General features: G+C 36.5%; 1 protein-coding gene across 1 annotated transcript in view; it reads left to right on the top strand.

Annotated features, from left to right (window-relative positions):
* The first annotated feature begins 1,946 nt into the window (after positions 1–1,946).
* LOC122100581 (probable G-protein coupled receptor 83) overlaps positions 1,947–19,298 on the top strand; it is a 105,476-nt gene continuing 88,124 nt past the window's right edge. Inside the window, exon 1 of the mRNA XM_042670906.1 lies at positions 1,947–2,055. Within this exon, the coding sequence (XP_042526840.1) occupies positions 1,947–2,055 (109 nt within the window). The remainder of the gene's footprint in view (positions 2,056–19,298) is intronic.

The following is a 19,298-nucleotide window of genomic DNA, read 5'->3' on the forward strand; positions in this document are numbered from 1 at the left end:
AGTCATGACAGAAAGGAAAGTAAAAAGGTACTCTATAGTGGGAGAGCAGCCTCAAGGGCAGTTTTATAATCCAGCAGGACTCATCCTGTGTCTCTTCCCCTGGGATATGTGCTGATTGCATGAAAGCTTTTGCCTGCACTATCATGGCTCAACTGATTCAGTGGACGCTCAGAGCATCATGGGAAGAGGAAACATTTGTGCAATAACTCACAGCATTATGGGAAGAAAAAAGCATTTGAACCTGAGCCTGAGGAGCTATGGGAACAAGAAGTGCCAAGATAGGACACACGTTATTTGGCACTTGTTATGTCTACCACTTTTTATCTCTCCCTACCTAATTGTTCCCCTTTCTCCTTTCTTTCCTCCTTTTTGGATGTAAACCCTAACTGCTATTAGAGAATAGGGGCAATGACCTCTTTGGGGCTACTTTTGCTGAGAGAGAGCAAACAGGGCTACAACTGTTTGGGATCCTTCAGAAAGGGAATTTTGGTCCCTGTATTCTCAACCTGCTTGTTAAGTTTGTTTTTTATTTCTAGCATGGAGTCCATCACACTAAACAATGGCCATATAAAGCAGCCTTATACAAACTGCCTTTTGGAGTTTTTCAATGGTCCCCTGGGACATTGCACAAACTATATCCCTTCTGCCTAAAAGACATACTTTTGTTAATATGGAAAGTGAAAGAAAAAAAGCCAAGTTAGAGAATAGAAAGTAAAGATGTTCCAAGGGGTCCAGAGGCTGTGAGAAATAGCCATCAGGCCTATACAGTTGAAAATGACCAAGAATAAGACCAAAAAGGAAGTATCTAAACTTCTTACAGTAAAGATGACTTCCAAGGAAGCTTTTTGTCAAGCCCAGATTGAGGAGTGGGAAACAAAGCTATAAAGAGATGACTGGGTAAATATGAATGAGTGTGAAAAGGAATATAAGGTTTCTAAAATAGCCTCTAGAAACTGATGTTTGCATCTAGCTGAAATGGACTAAACTTCCAGGTTCTCTTCAGATTGGTTGGCAAGAAGATTGTAGACTGACAGAAAGAATGTAGATTTGCAGCTTGGTAACGATTAGACCTTCTATTAGACAATGTAGTATGTTAACACTCAATGTTTATGAAATCCAGGACAGCATACAGGATACTAGAGGCAAGGCAATAAACAGGGAAAGGTACACATAGGTGTGATGTGCTAAGTGTTTTCCTGGATTCTTAGGAAGATAGGAGCTCCCTTTCATTGTCTCTTTTCCTGTAGCCAATGTTTAGCTATCAGTGCCAGAACCACTTCTGCACAACTCCATGATTAAGGCTCACTCTTCCAGACCAAGTCATGAGTAAAAAGATAAAAGAATGAAAATTGCATCTTAATGGATTCTTTCTTTCAGTATTACTCCCTGCTACAATCTCTCTGCAGTAAGGAGTTTTTACATTCCTCGAGTTTAAAGTTGTAGTTTATGGGGTAAATAGGATGCAGTGAACATGGTACAGGTTGATTAGCATCAGAAGCATACTACGTATTTTCATGCTCAAGAAAATTTCTTGAAGTAAGGGCTAATGAGTGGTGAAAGTTGGGAAACAGCATAATCAACTCAGAAAATATTTACCTATTGCCTAGTAGCTGAAAGCATACAGAATGAAAATGACTTCATTATATCATTGGTTAGTTATATTTTAAAAAGGTGTCAAATTACTCTCCTCAACTTCCCATCTTAAGGAAATGGAAAGGAGAGAGCAGAGAAAGTTGGTGGAGGAGAAGATGGAGGCTAAACAAGCTCTCGCATAGAAAGCAGTTTCAGTGTTCCAGTGAACAGTCCTAGGCTAGAGAATCACACCAAGTGTGCCATCACAGTACAGAGAGTTTGGCCAAAGAGGAAAAATCCAGGCAGTGTGGTCAAGGACACATATCTGAACACTTGCTGGTAGCTGCACAGAAAGTCTTGGACAAAGGTGCCAGATGCAGCATGCAAATGAATTCTACTCACTACCAGCAAGAACTGACAAGGAGCAGAATGAAGATCCTGATGATCGCAGACCAGGGACAGCCCAAGAACCAAGAGTCTGGAGTGAGTAGAACCCTGACATCCTCACTCCTCACAAAGCCGCCATGGGAAGGCAGCTCCTCCCCCACCACCTGAGAAGATCTCCATCTTTGATACTGAAAAAGGCAAGGCCCAGCAGCTAGCTCCAACCCAGACCTTGGAAGGAAATATTTACCTGACCTGCCAGGCTCAGCTCTACCCAGGGGAAAGTCACATCACCAAGGCTCCACCCTGAGAGGAGTGACTTTCTTCACTGGGTAAACAGAGCCAGAGGCTGCCCCTCCCTACAGCAGCCTAGACAAACAATTGAAACTCAGTAAACATAAACCCTGAGAATGGACTCTGTGAGTATCTCTGGAGCTAGCCTCTCAGGGAAAAGCTCCTGATCACTGAAAGGCCTCAACCCTGCCCAGAACCTATCCTCATCACATCTCCAAACTTGAGGAAACAGCCATCTCCCTCTTTTGTGATACTCAAAGCAGACCTCCCTCCTACTGAACTAGCCTGAGAGGAGGATCACAAAGTCCTGGGTAGGGCAGACCTCTCTGCCTGCTCAAACAAACTGACTTAAGAAACCAGTCAAGCCACAGGAAAACCAAACACCACAAGCAGACCAGAGACTCCACCAAGGGACTGGTTACACACACAGGGGAGACAAAGATCTTCCTTCTCCACCAAAAAAAAAAAAAAAAAATTAAAGAACTTTTTTCTACCTGTTTTTTATTACTATTTTTAATTGGTTTCTATTTTTTTCTTTTTTCTTTCATAATTTTTATTTAAGGAGTGTATGTGTGTGTGTGCTTTTTAACAAAAATCTCTTTTGACCTTTTGGTCCTTTCCTTTTTCTTTTTTCTTTCTTTTTTGCATGACTGAATTGTTGTTCTGCTCATCCCCATATATATATATATACCCGTCATGGATTATTAGACCTTATCCCTCATTGTGTACATACTTAATCCAGAAACTTATTAACCAATTCAAAAGCTCTTAGGCTTAACTTTTTTAATAGTAGTATTATTTTTTATACCTATATAACTTTCAAGTATTCCAATTCTAAGGATTTTTATTTTTAATTTTTAAATTTTTCCTTTTTATCTTTCCCCTCCTCTCATCCTATCATTTTCTTCTCTCATTATCATTTCTTTATAATTTTAAGTGTTTCATATTTTAAATTTAAATTTTTTCCATTTTTTTCTTGTTTTTTTTTAATCTCTCTCCTATAATTCTGTCCTATCCACTTCCCTCTCTGAGATTAGTACTTGATTAAATTCACTCTCTTTTTACCTCTCCACATCCCTCTAATCATATTTTTCCCCACAATTCTCCTTAAATCTAATAATTTCTGGTTTGCTGAATCCTACTTGGATGTTCTTAGCCCATTAATCCATAGTTGATTGAAGTTGAATAGATTGTATCTATTGAACTAGATTGCATCTGCAGACATTTTGACTGTGCAACTTCAGTACTCTGGTTGATGCTTGCCTTAAAATAGTGTTGTAGCACAAAATTAGTGTTACTTTCATACCAAATGGACAGAACAAGTGGGAGAAACACAAGAAAAATGACAAGTTCGGGTCTCTCAGTTCCCACTCATGATAATAAGGTAACAGAAAAGTTAATGAATAATCCAGAGAAGAGTTCCCAAAAAGCTCTACAAATACTACTGGTAAACATGGTGAATGAAAAGATTTAAAAACTACAAAGGATTCAGTGCGAGCATGATAGAGAGTGAGACAAGGCAAAGCAAAGATTAATACAGGAACTTCAAGAGCATGTTGAAGATAACAAAAAATTACTGCAGAAATCTCATGAGCATGAGGAAGGTACTCAAAGATTAATACAGGAATTGCATGAGTAGGCTGACAAAAGTCAAAGAAAGAAAGAGGAATTGCATGACCAGGTTGAGAACAGTCAAAGAGAAACACAGGAATTGTGTGAACGTGAGGAAGCTAATCAAAGTGTAATACAGGAATTGCGTAAGCAGGATGAGAATAGACAAAGATCAATAGAGGCATTCATGGAATCCATAAACAGACAGTTGAAGGAATTCAGGGAGAACACAAAGGGAATGCTGAATGGAGCAAGTCAGAAGGAAAGGGAGTCCAAGGAAACCATAACAAGTCAACTAAGTGATTTGAGAGTAAATTTTGAATGCCAAATTATGGAAGTAAAGAAGTTCATACAAGATCCAAAACAAAGCTCCAACAAAGAATTTGAAGCCATCAAAGCTGACCAATTAGAAGGAAAAGAAATAAAAAACAAAGTAGAAAGTCTTGACAGTAAGGACCATGCAGAAGATCAAATCTGGGGGATTGAAGACAGTCTAGATATTATAGAGAAAGAACATACAACTGTCCAAGACAAATCCAAGAAATATAATATATTTATTCAACATTTAGAAGACACCATCAGAAGGCTTAATCTGAGGATAATGGGTATAGAGGAGCACCTAGAGACAGAAGTTAATGGTCTAGGAAATTTGTTTAACAGGATCCTAGCAGAGAACTTCCCAAACATGCAAAAAGATAGGCCTATTCAGAAACAAGAAGCTTTTAGAACCTCAAATAGACCAGACCAGAACAGGGGTTCCCACTGTCACATTATAATCCGCACAGGATTAATTCAGACCAAGAAAAGGATCCTTAAAGCTGTCAAGGAGAAAAGGGTAATCACCTTCTTCAATTCATCCAAAGAATCTTACACTATGATCAAACAGGATTCATTTCAGGGATGCAAAGCTGGTTCAATATATCAATTAATATAATGCATCACCTAAACAAGAACAAGGATAAGAACCACATGGTTATCTCAATAGATGAAGAAAAAGCATTTGACAAGATCCAACAGTGATTCATGAAGAAGGATTTGGAAAAACTAGGAAGCCATGGATCATTCCTCAATACAATAAAGACTGTGTATGACAAACTTACAGCCAGCATTATACTTAATGTTGTAAAACTAAAGCCATTTCCTGTAAACTCAGGAACCAGACAAGGATGTCCACTCTCTCTACTTCTCTTCAATTTAGTATTAGAATGACTAACTGCAGCAATAAGACAAGATGCAAACAAAAGGGATCCAAATAGGGAAAGAAGAAGTAAAACTCTCCCTCTTTGCAGATGACATGATCTTGTATTTAAAGAATCCCGTGGACCTCATTTCCAAAGTTCTTGATGTAATTCAAAACTTTGGCAAAGTCGCAGGTTGTAAAATTAACCCTCAAAAATCAATGGCTTATCTGTATGCCAACAATGAGAGTATGGCTGAAATCAGGAAAGCCACTCCATTTGTAATAGCCCCACAAAAAATAAGATACCTAGCAATTAACTTAACCAAAGAAGTGAAGGACCTCTATAATGAAAACTTTAAAACCTTGAAAAAGGAAATCAAAACAGAACTTAGAAAATGACAAAAACTCCCATGCTCCTGGATTGGAAGGATCAACATTGTCCAAATGGCAATACTTCCCAAGGCTATTTACAAATTGAATGCAATATCTACCAATATTCCAACCTCATTCTTCAAAGAAATAGAAGATTCAACCCAAAACTTCATGTGGAACAATAAAAGAGCTTGAATAGCAAAAACGATCCTTCACAGAAAGAACAGTGCTGGAGGAATATCAATACCATATTTCAAACTCTACTACAAAGCCACAGTAATCAAAACAGCTTGGTCCTGGCACAAGAAGAGAACTCAGGACTAATGGAATAGAAATGAAGAACCAGAAATGAATCCACATATAGCCATCTAATCTTCGATAAGGGAGCTAAAAAAATAGAATGGAAGAAAGACAGCCTCTTCAGTAAATGGTGCTGGCAAAATTGGTTAATCACTTGTAGAAAACTAAAGCTAGATCCTTATTTATCACCCTGCACCAGAGTCAACTCCAAATGGATCAAAGATCTTGAAGTCAAAACAGACACCCTGACAACATTACAGGATAGAATAGAAGAAACCCTAGGTCTCCTTAGCACAGGCCGAAATTTTCTTCATAGAGACCCAGAAACACAACAAATCAAAGGAAGATTGGACAAATGGGATTGTATGAAATTGCAGAACTTCTGCATGGCAAAGGACATAGCTAGCAACACCAATAGAAAGCCCACGGACTCAGAGATGATCTTCACTAGCTGTACAATGGACAAGGGTCTCATATCTAAAATATAACTGGAACTCAAAAAATTAAATCCCCCAACAACAAATCCTCAAAGAAACAACTGCCCGATAAATAATTGGGCTAAACAATTACAGAGAAACTTTTCTGAATAGGAAATCTGAATGGCCAAATACACATGAAGAAATGCTCAACCTCTCTAGTCATAAAAGAAATGCATATCAAAGCAACATTGAGATACCACCTCACCCCAGTTAGAATGGTTAGAATCAAGAACTCTAATAACAACAGATGCTGGAGGGGATGTGGACAGAAGGGAACCTTACTGCATTGTTGGTGGGAGTGTAAACGTGTTCAATCACTTTGGAAAGTAGTATGGAGGTTCCTCAAAAGACTTCACATAGAGCTCCTCTATTACCCAGCAATCCCACTTTTGGGCATTTACCCAAATGATCACAAACAAGACCATTAGTAAGCTTCCTGGACAACTATATTTATTGCCGCATTATTTCCCATAGCTAAGATATGGAACCAACCCAGATGCCCTTATTAGATGAATGGATCAAGAAAATGTGGTATATATACACAATGGAATTCTATGCCTCCATCAGAAAGAATGACATTGCCCCATTTGTTAGGAAATGGAAAGACTTTGAAAAAATTATATTTAGTGAAGTAAGCCAGGCCCAAAGAAACATAGGTCCCATGGTTTCCCTTATTTGCAATAAGTAGTATATGTCTGAGACAAGCAGAAAAGGTCAGATAAGATGATGTTAGGCGAAATGAACTCCAAGATAGGACACAAGTGGGTTTTTCTTCCTTCCTATTGTTTCTAACCTATTTATAAGGTACTACGTGTTTTTTTTTTCTTTGTATGTCCCTCCCCCACAGTATAACTCCTGTTTCACTGTATTTGATGTTGGTACAATTTGGGGATCAGAAGGAAAAAAAACAAATTGTTTACATATGTATACAGGTTGACACATTGCAACAATGTGATGTATAAGATGCTATGCTGAAAAATGAAGTTTATAATTTAGGCGAGGGGGGTGAGAGAGGGCGGGGAATGTAGTTGTGGAGATGGGAGGGAAGGAATGGAAGGGGAAAAATTACGGAGCAGGCAACAATGCTTGATAAGAAATGTACTCATTACCTTGCTCATGTGACTGTAACCCCTCTATACAGTACATTCACAATAAAAAACTTATGAAAAAAGAGAAAATGGAAAGGGAAAAACAAATTAAACACTAAATAAGCAGAAGAAAAATATCAATAAATACAAAGGCAAAAATCACTGAAGCTGTAAAATAAGAACTTATGATTAATAAAAGAAATCCTGATCAAAAGAAGGGAATATGAACAACTTTATGCTCACAAGGTCAACAACTTAAAGTAGAACTACAGATTAAAAAACAGAATCTAACAAAGATTAATAAAAATAATTACATAGCTTGAATAGTCATACATTTATTAAAGTGTTTAGAATATTTTCAGAGGAAACACTCCAGGTGTAGCTGGCTTATATGGTGAAATCCACTAAAAATTATGAAGCAAAGTACTGATTTACATCATGTGTTTGGGAAGATATTTAATAAGGTAATTGTTAGCCTGATACACAAACCTGCCAAAAACATTAACAGGAAAGAAAACTATAGATCAAAATCTATCATGAGCATCGAGAAAATCCTCAACCAAATACAATCAAATAAAACCCAATCCTTATAAAAATAATACTGCGATGCCAAGTGGGATTAATTTTTGCAATGAAATATCTAGTTGAAAAACCAAGGTTTCAATATATTTATTTCACGATGTCAATAAAATGATAAATACCATTATCTCAAAGAGATGTAGAGAAAAACATTTGACAAAATTAACACGCATTCATAATAGAAACTCTAAGCCAAGGAGGAATAGGAATAATGTGATCAGATAATGGGTATCTATAAAACACAGAAAGGAAATAAAGAAAAATATTTTCTCTATTTTCAGACATCATGATTGTCTACATATTAACTTCTGAGGAACACAGGGCCAATATTAAAACTTAATTACACATTTATATGCTATCAATGAATAATTAGAAATAGAAATTTAAAAGCTTTACAATGTATGATAACACTAAAAGCATTAAATAGCTATATATGTGTGAATATTCTAAAAATTACAAAATACTTTCAATAAATAAAAGAATTGTTCAAATTAATAAACATGAAATTAACCTTAAAATTTTTTTATAATGGTGAAAAACATATCTTTATTTAAAAGCTATCATTTCACTTATTTATTGTTCATTATTTTATTTTATTGTAAAAGTGTTGTACAGAGGGTTTACAGTTACATAAGTCAGGTTATGAGTACGTTTCTTGTCAAACATTATTATCCACTCTGTTTTTCCATTATCCCTTCCCATCCCCATTCCCCCAATATAAATCCTTCCAAAACTAACCTATAGATTTAATAAATGTTTTACTCTAAAATCCAGCAGAATTTTTTAGCCTGTCATTGGCTGCTTCCAAATTCCATATATAAACTAGAAGAAATCTGGATATAAACTAGAAGAAATCAAATGCAGCAAGCAATCTCTGTCTCTGTCTCTCCCTCATAGTGATCAGGGCAGTCACAGGGGCTGTCCATCACAAAGTTCTCCCTCTCTCTGCAATCAGAGTGCATTCTTGTTCTCATCTAAGGATCGGGTAACTTGAAGGGATGAGTGGGTTAGAAGAGATGGGGAAGAATGATGGAAGGATTGGTATTGATGAAGATACATTATACTCATAAACTGGCATGTTGAATTGAAACCTCTTTGTACAACTACTTTAAAGGTAATTAAAATATTAAAATTTCAATTTCAAAGAAAAAGAAATTATGGCATATGAAGTATCATTTACCTATGAAGAAAAATAAAATCATTCATTTTGCATAATTTTTCACAATTTGCATATATGGAACTGGAAAGTATCATAGCAAACAAAATAATAGAAACAGAAAGGCAAATAGTGTAGGCTTTATAATATATGCAAAAAAACAAGTAAGACGACCCATAATTTGTACCTACAAATAATTAACAAAAAAGAAAGTAGCAAGTTAGAATATGGCATGCAAATCATGCTGCTTGCAGATAATATTATTTTATATGGAAAATCCTCAGAAATCCCCCCAAAATTTGAACTAATAAATGTGATTATTCAAATGACACAAAACTTTAGTCATCTAAGGAGAAATAAATTCCACTCAGCAAATAGGAGGTTTTAAGAATATATTGTGTACTTGAATATTGTAAAAAGAATTATTATTTTGTAGTGGGGCTTTGGGGTTTGAACCTAGGATCTCCCACTTCCAAGATTAGTTTGATACTGCTTTGCCATGCCTCTAGCTTGTTGTTGTCAACTAACTTGGCTTAATCATTTTGCAATATTATGCTCATCAAAAAGTCGTGCTGTACATTAGAAATACATATTTTAGCTTTCAATTAAAAGTGAATAAATAAAAAGTGCTACATATTTGCCAATGGATAGTGTTTTTATATCAATAACTGTTCAAGAAGAAATTAAGAAAACAAGTCCATTCATAATAGTATCACAAGGACTTAAAATACTTCACAATAAAATTTACCAAGGAGGTGAAAGATCTATACATTTAAAATTATGGTACTGAAAGAAATTGGGGAATATATAAATAATTGGAACGATGCTCTCTGTACATAGTTTGAATGAATACATATTATCTAGGAAACCCCAAAATAACCTATAGATTTAATGTAATCCCTATCAAAATACCAATGGTATTTTTTCTGGAAATAGGAAAAAGCAGTCCTAAACGCTATATAGAGCCAAAGTAATTTTGAGAACGAAGAAAGCTGGAGGTATCATGCTTTGTAATTTCTCACAAGCTTACAAAGCTGTAGTAGTTCAAACAGTATGGTACTAGCATAAAAACAGAGGTCAATAGAATAGAATAGAGACTTCTCCCAAAACATCAGCATATAGAAAACAATAATTTTTGACAAAGGGAACAAGAATGCACAAGAGAGAATCAGTTTCCTCTGGCATTTCATTAGAGTGAAGCTGCCTGCTACATATATGCACACACACATGCACATATGTTCTTCACAATATTTCTTTTTACTTTAATAACTGGTGCTGGAAAATGTGCTATTTATATGTGGAAGAATGAAATCATCATTTCTTTTTTTTTTATTTTATTTTATTTGAAAACATACTGTACAGAGGGGTTACAATTACATGGGCAGGAAAATGCATACATTTCTTACCAAGCATTGCAGCCTCCTCCTTTGTTTACCCTTCACCTCCCTTCCCAGCCTCCCCCCTCCCCCCCACCCAATCATACCCCCCCTCCCTCCCCCCCACCGACATTGTAAAGCTGGTTTTGACATGACATTTTGTACTTCTCATTGCTGCAACAGGTCCACCTGAATCCTTAAACGACTTGTTTGTCCCCGTCTCCTCCACATGTTATACTGACATAAAATATAGTGAAAGCGGGGGTTACACTGTGGGGGAGGGACATACAAAGCAACAAAGAAATAATATTATAAATGCGTTAGAAACACATGCATGAATGAAACAAAAACATTAAAATACATACTTGAGGGTTCGTTTTCCTAACATCACATTCTCTGACTTTTTCCGCTTGACTCATACCTATACTAGATATTGCAAATAAGGGTAACCATGGGACCTATGTTTCTTTGGGCCTGGCTTACTTCACTTAATATAATTTTTTCCAAGCCTTTCCATTTCCTAACAAATGGGGCAATGTCATTCTTTCTGATGGAGGCATAGAATTCCATTGTGTATATATACCACATCTTCTTGATCCATTCATCTACTGAGGGGCATCTGGGTTGGTTCCATATCTTAGCTATGGTAAATAATGCTGCAATAAACATAGTTGTGCTGGTAGCTTTAGTGTGGTCTTGTTTGTAAACATTAGGGTAAATGCCCAAAAGTGGGATTGCTGGGTCATAGGGGAGTTCTATGTGAAGTCTTTTGAGGAACCTCCATACTGCTTTCCAAAGTGGTTGAACAAGTTTACATTCCCACCAACAATGAAGTAAGGTTCCTTTCTGTCCACATCCCCTCCAGCATCTGTTGTTGTTAGAGTTCTTGATTTTTGCCGTTCTAACTGGAGTGAGGTGATATCTCAATGTTGTTTTGATTTGCATTTCTTTTATGGCTAGGGATGTTGAACATTTCTTCATGTGTCTATTGGCCATCCTTCTTTCTTCTTCAGAGAAGTTTCTCTTTAAGTCTTTCGCCCACTTATTTATTGGGCAGTTGTTTCTTTGAGGATTTGTTGTTGGGGGGTTTAATTTTTTGAGTTCCAAGTATATTTTAGATATGAGACCCTTGTCCGTTGTATGGCTAGTAAAGATCTTCTCCCAATCCGTGGGCTTTCTATTGATCTTGCTAGCTATGTCATTTGCCCTGCAGAAGCTCTGCAACCTTATACAATCCCATTTGTCCAACCTTTCTTTGATTTGTTGTGTTTCCGGGTCTCTATTCAGAAAATTTCGGCCTGAGCCAAGGAGACCCAGGGTTTCTCCTATTCCGTCCTGTAATGTTTTCAGAGTTTCTGCTTTGAGTTCAAGGTCTTTGATCCATTTGGAGTTGATTCTGGTGCAGGGTGATATATAAGGATCTAGCTTTAGTTTTCTACATGTAGTTAACCAGTTTTGCCTGCACCATTTACTGAAGAGGCTGTCTGTCTTCCATTCTATTGTTTTAGCTCCCTTATCGAAGATTAGATGGCTATAGGTCTGTAGGTTCATTTCTGGGTTTTCAATTCTATTCCATTGGTCCTGAGGTCTGTTCTTATGCCAATACCAAGCTGTTTTGATTACTATGGCTTTATAGTAGAGTTTGAAATTTGGTATTGATATTCCTCCAGCAGTGTTCTTTCCGTTGAGGAGCGTTTTTGCTATTCGGGGTCTTTTATTGTTCCATATGAATTTTTGGATTGCCTCTTCTATTTCCTTGAAGAATGAGGGTGGAATTTTGATAGGTATTGCGTTGAATTTGTAGATAGCCTTGGGAAGTATTGCCATTTTCACAATGTTAATCTTTCCAATCCAGGAGCATGGGAGGTTTTGCCATTTTTTAAGTTCTGTGTTGATTTCCTTTTTCAAGATTTTAAAGTTTTCATCATAGAGGTCCTTCACTTCTTTAGTTAAGTTAATTCCTAGGTATTTTATTTTTTGTGGGGCTATTACAAATGGAGTTGCTTTCCTAATTTCAGCCACACTTTTCTCATTGTTGGCATACAGAAAAGCCATGGATTTTTGGGGGTTAATTTTATAACCTGCTACTTTGCCAAAGTTTTGAATCAGCTTAAGTAATTTAGGAGTGGAGTCTATGGGATTCTTTAAATACAAGATCATGTCATCTGCAAAGAGGGAGAGTTTTATTTCTTCTTTCCCTATTTGGATCCCCTTTATGTCTGCATCTTGTCTTATTGCTGTAGCTAGGCATTCTAACACTAGATTGAAGAGAAGTGGAGAGAGTGGGCATCCTTGTCTTGTTCCTGAGTTAAGAGGAAATGGCTTTAGTTTTTCACCATTGAGTATAATGCTGGCTGTAGGTTTGTCATATACAGCCTTTATTGTACTGAGGAATGTTCGAAATCATCATTTCTTATATCATGGTAAAAATTAACTGAAAAGAGAGTATTCTGAAGACCTGAAACCACAAGATGTACAAGAATGCAGAGCAAAAGATCCTTTGGTTTTAAAACTAAATGTGAGGCCAGGCACGGGTGGCTTGTGCCTGTAATCCTAGCTACCCAGGAGGCTGGTGTCTGAGGACTGGAGATCAAAGCCAGCTCTTTTAAGAGAGTCTGTGGGGCTCTTTTCAACATATTCTTTATTTGAATTGCTAGTCCTTATTATTACTAATATACATATTTTATTGTTTTTGTAAAAGTGATGTAAGGATGTGTTACAGTTGTGTAAGTCAAGTAATGAGTACATTTCTTCTTGAACAGTGTCACCTCTTCCCTCACTCTATTTCAGTTTTTCCCTCCTGTCCTTACCCACAATTGGTATAGTTCACTTTCAACAGTTTTAGTATCACCACTGCAGTTGTTCACCCTTTGCCCCACCACTTCTAGCTCCCCATTACATTCCCCAAAATAAAAAAAACTTGCAAACAAGACAAAGGTACAGAAATTTAAAACAGCAACAAAGGAAAAAAAAACTTCTTGGTTCCATAACTTGGAGTTCATTTTGATAAAAATTATTTAATATGATCATATGCACATAGCTATAACCTCCACATAACCACCCAAAATCCAAAAGAGGAGCTGTGGCTCAAGTGGTAGAACACTGCCTTGAGCTGAAAAGCTAGGAACAGCACCCAAGCCCTGAATTCAAGCCCGAGAATATCAGCATAAATAAATAAATAAATAAATAAGAGATTGACCTAAGATGCTCCAACATAGCCAAGGCAAAACATATATAATGAAAGAAAACCTGCAAAATGAAAGAATGTGTTTACAATTAGTAGAAGGGTATAAACAAGTATACAGATTTCTTGCAAGCAACAAATGAAAACAAAACAAAAAACCCAATTAAACATGAGCAAAGAGCCTGAACAATCCTTGTTGCAAATTAGAAATGCAAACAAAAGCAGGCTATGAAGTGGTCCAGTGTCATGTATCACCTTGGAAAGGTAAATTAAAATGATAACACCACCTTACATGTATTAAGATGGATATTAAGAGAAGGACTAACGAGTGTGGATAATAATGTGGAGCCAAGAGAACTCTTATACACTGGGGTTGGGAATGTGAAAGTTTATTAAACATGTTCCTCAGTTGCCTTTGTTCCACATACAATTTTTTTGAAAATACACGTATTATAAATTTTTTCTTGACATATAGTTTAACCTTTCATTTAATAATGGTGTTTTGTCTTAGCAGAATTTGTTGAGTTTGTTTTAAAACTTATCAATTCTTTTATGGTTAGTGATTTTTATTTATTCATTCATTTATTTATTTATTTATTTTAAATTTTTTTTTTGGGGGGGGGTCCGGTCTTGGGGCCTGAACTCGGGCAGAGCGCTGTCACTCAGCTCTCCAGCTTAAGGCTAGTGCGCTACCACTTGAGCCACAGTGCCACTTCTGGCTTTTTTCTTTTTGCTTATGTGGTGCTGAGGAATTGAACCCAGGGCCTCAGGCATGCAAGGCAAGCACTCTACCAATGAGCCAACTTCCCAGTCGCTGGTTAGTGATTTTTAAGTTCTACTCAGACATTCTTTGACATCCTTAATGTCCCACATTTACCCTCGTATGTTTTCTAGAAACATAATAGGCTGGGTTTTATTTTTAGCATTATTGTCCATTCACCAGAAACTATAGAATCAGATGACAGGAGATATGGAAGAAAACGACTGTGTATTTTCTAATACTAGAGGACAGGCACTGTACCAAACCTAGCATAATCATAGATATAGGATCAAGTACTATTGAAAACATGAATTAGTGGGTTAATGCATACATTTATAATATAATAGTCACAGTATAGAAATGAATAAAGAATTCTGAATAACTGTTATTCTGAACCAAATTATAGAACTTCATATTTCTAAGACTTCTAGCATGTATGCCTTTTGTGATAATGTGGAACTTGTACTCGCACAGCTCATTGAGAACATAATGGCACAGGGGTCCTCACTCCATATAAAGGCTTAGGAAGAAGTAAGAGTAGAGTTTTTGTTTTCTCAGAAGCTGGATTTAAAGGAAACTTCTTTTTGTTGGTATTTCCCTGGGAATAACATAACTGCAGATAAATGGAAAACATTAAATCATTGGGTTGACCTTGGTGAACTGGGTGTTACTGTGCTAATTTGTCACTTTTATTAGAATGCCAAGAGTATTTTTTTAAGCCTATCTTCACATTTAACTTTTTTTTTGTGGTACTGTATTTTGTTTTTTTAATTATTATTTATTTTTTATTGTGAAAATACTGTACAGAGGAGTTACAATTACATGGGCAAGATAATGAGTACATTTCTTATCAAGCATTGTAGCCTCCTCCTTTGTTTCCCCTTCCCATCCCTTCCCATCCTTCCCCCACCCCCACCCAATCCTCCCCGCCCCCCCCCCCAAAGTTGTAAAGTTCTTTTTCGACATAACAAATTGTACTTCTCATTGTTGCAATGGGTCCATCTGTATCCTTATTTAAGCGACTTGTTTTTCCCCTTCCTCTCCACAAATTATACCGACATCAAATACAGTGAAAGCAGGGGTTATACTGTGGGGGAGGGACATACAAAGCAACAAAGAAATAATCATATAAATGCGTTAGAAACAATCGTGTGAAAGAAAAACATTTGAATACATATCTTAGGGTTAATTTCCCTAACATCACCTTATCTGACCTTTTCTGCTTGACTCAGACATATACTAGATATTGCAAATAAGGGAAACCATTGGACCTATGTTTCTTTGGGCTTGGCTTACTTCACTTAATATATTTTTTTCCAAGTCTTTCCATTTCCTAACAAATGGGGCAATGTCATTCTTTCTGATGGAGGCATAGAATTCCATTGTGTATATATACCACATCTTCTTGATCCATTCATCTACTGAGGGGCATCTGGGTTGGTTCCATATCTTAGCTATGGTAAATAATGCTGCAATAAACATAGTTGTGCTGGTAGCTTTAGTGTGGTCTTGTTTGTAAACATTTGGGTAAATGCCCAAAAGTGGGATTGCTAGGTCATAGGGGAGTTCTATGTGAAGTCTTTTGAGGAACCTCCATACTACTTTCCAAAGTGGTTGAACAAGTTTACACTCCCACCAACAATGAAGTAAGGTTCCCTTCTGTCCACATCCCGTCCACCATCTGTTGTTATTAGAGTTCTTGATTTTTGCCATTCTAACTGGGGTGAGGTGGTGTCTTAATGTTGTTTTGATTTGCATTTCTTTTATGGCTAGGGAGGTTGAGCATTTCTTCATGTGTCTATTGGCCATCCTTCTTTCCTCTTCAGAGAAGTTTCTCTTTAAGTCTTTAGCCCACTTATTTATTGGGCAGTTGTTTCTTTGAGGATTTGTTGTTGGGGGATTTAATTTTTTGAGTTCCAAGTATATTTTAGATATGAGATCCTTGTCCATTGTATGTCCATTGTAAGATCTTCTCCCAAACCGTGGGCTTGCTATTGGTCTTGCTAGCTATGTCCTTTGCCATGCAGAAGCTCTGCAACTTCATGCAGTCCCATTTGTCCAACCTTTCTTTGATTTGTTGTGTTTCTGGGTCTCTAGTAAGAAAGTTTCGGCCTGCGCCAAGGAGACCTAGGGTTTCTCCTATTCCATGCTGTAATGTTTTCAGAGTGTCTGCTTTGACTTTGAGGTCTGTGATCCATTTGGAGTTGATTCTGGTGCAGGGTGATATATAAGGATCTATCTTTAGTTTTCTATAAGTAGTTAACCAATTTTGCCAGCATTGTGGTACTGCATTTTGAAGTAAAGACCTTGTGCTTTAAGGCCATACTCTACCATCTGAGCCATCCCCCAACTCTCATTTGAAAACATACAGAATTCCTTTTTTTTCTTTTGTCAGTCATGGATCTTGAAATTGGGGCACAGGAGCTGTTCCTGAACTTTTGTGCTCAAGGCTAGTGCTCTACCATTTGGAGCCACAGATCCATATATGGTTTTCCGGTGGCTCATTGGAGATAAGAGTCTCACTGACTTTCCTGCCTGGGCTGGCTTTGAATCAGGATCCTCAGATCTCAGCCTCATGTCTAGGATAGTCCTAGCAGAGGATCACAATAGCTCAATAGTTACTGTGGTATGACCATATAAAATGATGCTAATCGAAACGATCTCCAAGATATGGAAGCAAGAGGATTTTTTTTGTTTGTTTTTTTTTTGTTTGTTTTTTAATGCTGTGTGTAGTTATTTTTTTCTTTTTTTTCCCCCTTTGGTTTATTCCATGTTGTCACTGTTTTTGATTTTGGTACCCTGTGTCTTGTATATACATTTATCTGATTTGGGGAAAGAAAGGGAAATAACAAAACGGTGAGACAAAGAACAAAGGGTGAAACAATGCAACAGCAGTACTCTCAAGACAGTATGTTGGATATGAACTTTACAACTTTAGAGGGAGGGAAGTTGGAGACGAAGGCAAGTGGGAGAAAATGAGGGAGTGGTAACAATGTTCGACAAGAAATACCTTATGAATATATGTGTAAATGCTCTGTACATCACCTTTAAAATAAAATTAAATGAAATATAAAATAAAATATCCATTAAAATCCTTACATATTCTAGCCAAAAGTATTTGACTTGAGTTCATTAAACCTTTTGAAATGATCTCCATTTATCATTAATTGAGATGATAGAGAAGCAAGCTAAATCATACCATAGGAAATAATTTCAAAACCTGGACTGGAGTAATGGTTGACATGGTAGGGTATATGCCTACCAAGTGCAAGTGTCAGAGTTCATATCCTGGCACCAACAACAAAAGAACTGTGCTCTCTAGCTCTACACTGTCTACCTACTGTTTTCATAAGAAATTATGTATGTGCACATATATATACACATATAAATGAATAAATGTGTATCTATTTAATGTACAGCATTTTACTCTTCTACTTGCATTTATTTTATGGTGAATTTATTCTGGTACTTTACTTTTAAAAGAAACTTTATTATCAAGCATTAGTTGTAGAAGGGACATTACATTTTGTCTTTTCATGAATGCATACAATGTATCCTGATCAACCTTACACTGTCCATCAGTTATTCTTTTCACTCCCTTGTAAAATAATTTCAATAGGTTTCATTGTTCTATTTTCATACACGGAAGTAAAATATACATAGCCACCTCCTTCAGTTACTTGAGCCATTCACCCTTCCCCTTCCCACTGGCACCAACACCCATACATAGACTATTTTACTTTTCTGCAATTAATTTGAAAATACTTTTAAAGACAGTCCCCTCAAATTGTACTTTATTCTATGCTGCACTCTAGAAGCTTATTTTTTGTACACTTAAAATAGTTATAAAGTTTTATTTACTTTTTTGCTAAATATACATTAAAATACATAGTGGAGAAATGTACTTTTTAAAAATTAAATTTATTTTTGTTATCTTTAAATAGTTGTACAGATGTGTTTTGCTTCAAGCTGTAAATTTATCATATAATGCACATTAATGAATGTCATCCATTCCACCATTGTCTCCCATCTTTCTATCCCAACACAACCCATCCTGTCAAGGTATCTATTTCTATTTTCACCTAGGTAATGGATGCTCAAGTAGTCGAATGCTAGCCATGAGCAAGCAGAGTGAGAATAAGGCTTTGAGTTCAAGTCTTAGAATCAGGGAAACAAGTAAGTGTTGAAGAGAAAGTCTTAGGCTGGAGGTGTTCTTGAAATGGTATAGTGTAGCAATGAGCATGAAAGCCTGATGAGAGTGCAAGGTTTTGAGTCCAAACCCTGGTAGTAGAAAACAACATATAAAATAAATCACAGAAAAGAACAGAATCTTATTTTAAATCTTCCTGGGGAATCCACTGGTCCTCCAGGGTTAAACATGAGCTATCTTGGTGACTTTTTGATTCCCTTTGTCTCATAAGTGAAGAAGCAAAGCTGTCAGTGGCACCAATCTTATAGACATTTGAGTTAAAATGGATATTTGTTGCTGGTTCTGATTTTAGTGATAGGCTGCATCATTCAAGGAAGTTATCCTTGATCACTTACTCTACCTAGCACAATCATACTGTTACAACTGTGCTACTTGACATCAACTTTCTTTGAAACCCTTTAAGTGGCATTTTCTGCCCTCTTTTCTTTTTTTTCTTCATTTATCTTATTTCATACATTCATCCACTCAAGATTATCTAATACTTTATTGACCTCTAGTTTTGTGGGAGGGATGAACCTATTCATAGGTGTGTGAAAGACAAGTTAACCAATAAATATATGTGGTTCATATATTGAAACAAATAGGAAGCGAAAACTTTGAGACAATAGAGAAAGAAATAATTAGAAATAATAGCAACAGCTTCAGAGAAGAAAGAGTACTTACACTAGACCATGAAGTATTATGAAGACAGATAACAAACTAGGATCTTGCTGGCTCACAGCTTTTAATCCCAGCTACACAGGAGACTGAAAT

Source organism: Dipodomys spectabilis, unplaced genomic scaffold, assembly GCF_019054845.1.
Source record: "Dipodomys spectabilis isolate Male_0828 unplaced genomic scaffold, ASM1905484v1 ptg000586l, whole genome shotgun sequence".
Taxonomy (NCBI): Eukaryota; Metazoa; Chordata; class Mammalia; order Rodentia; family Heteromyidae; genus Dipodomys; species Dipodomys spectabilis.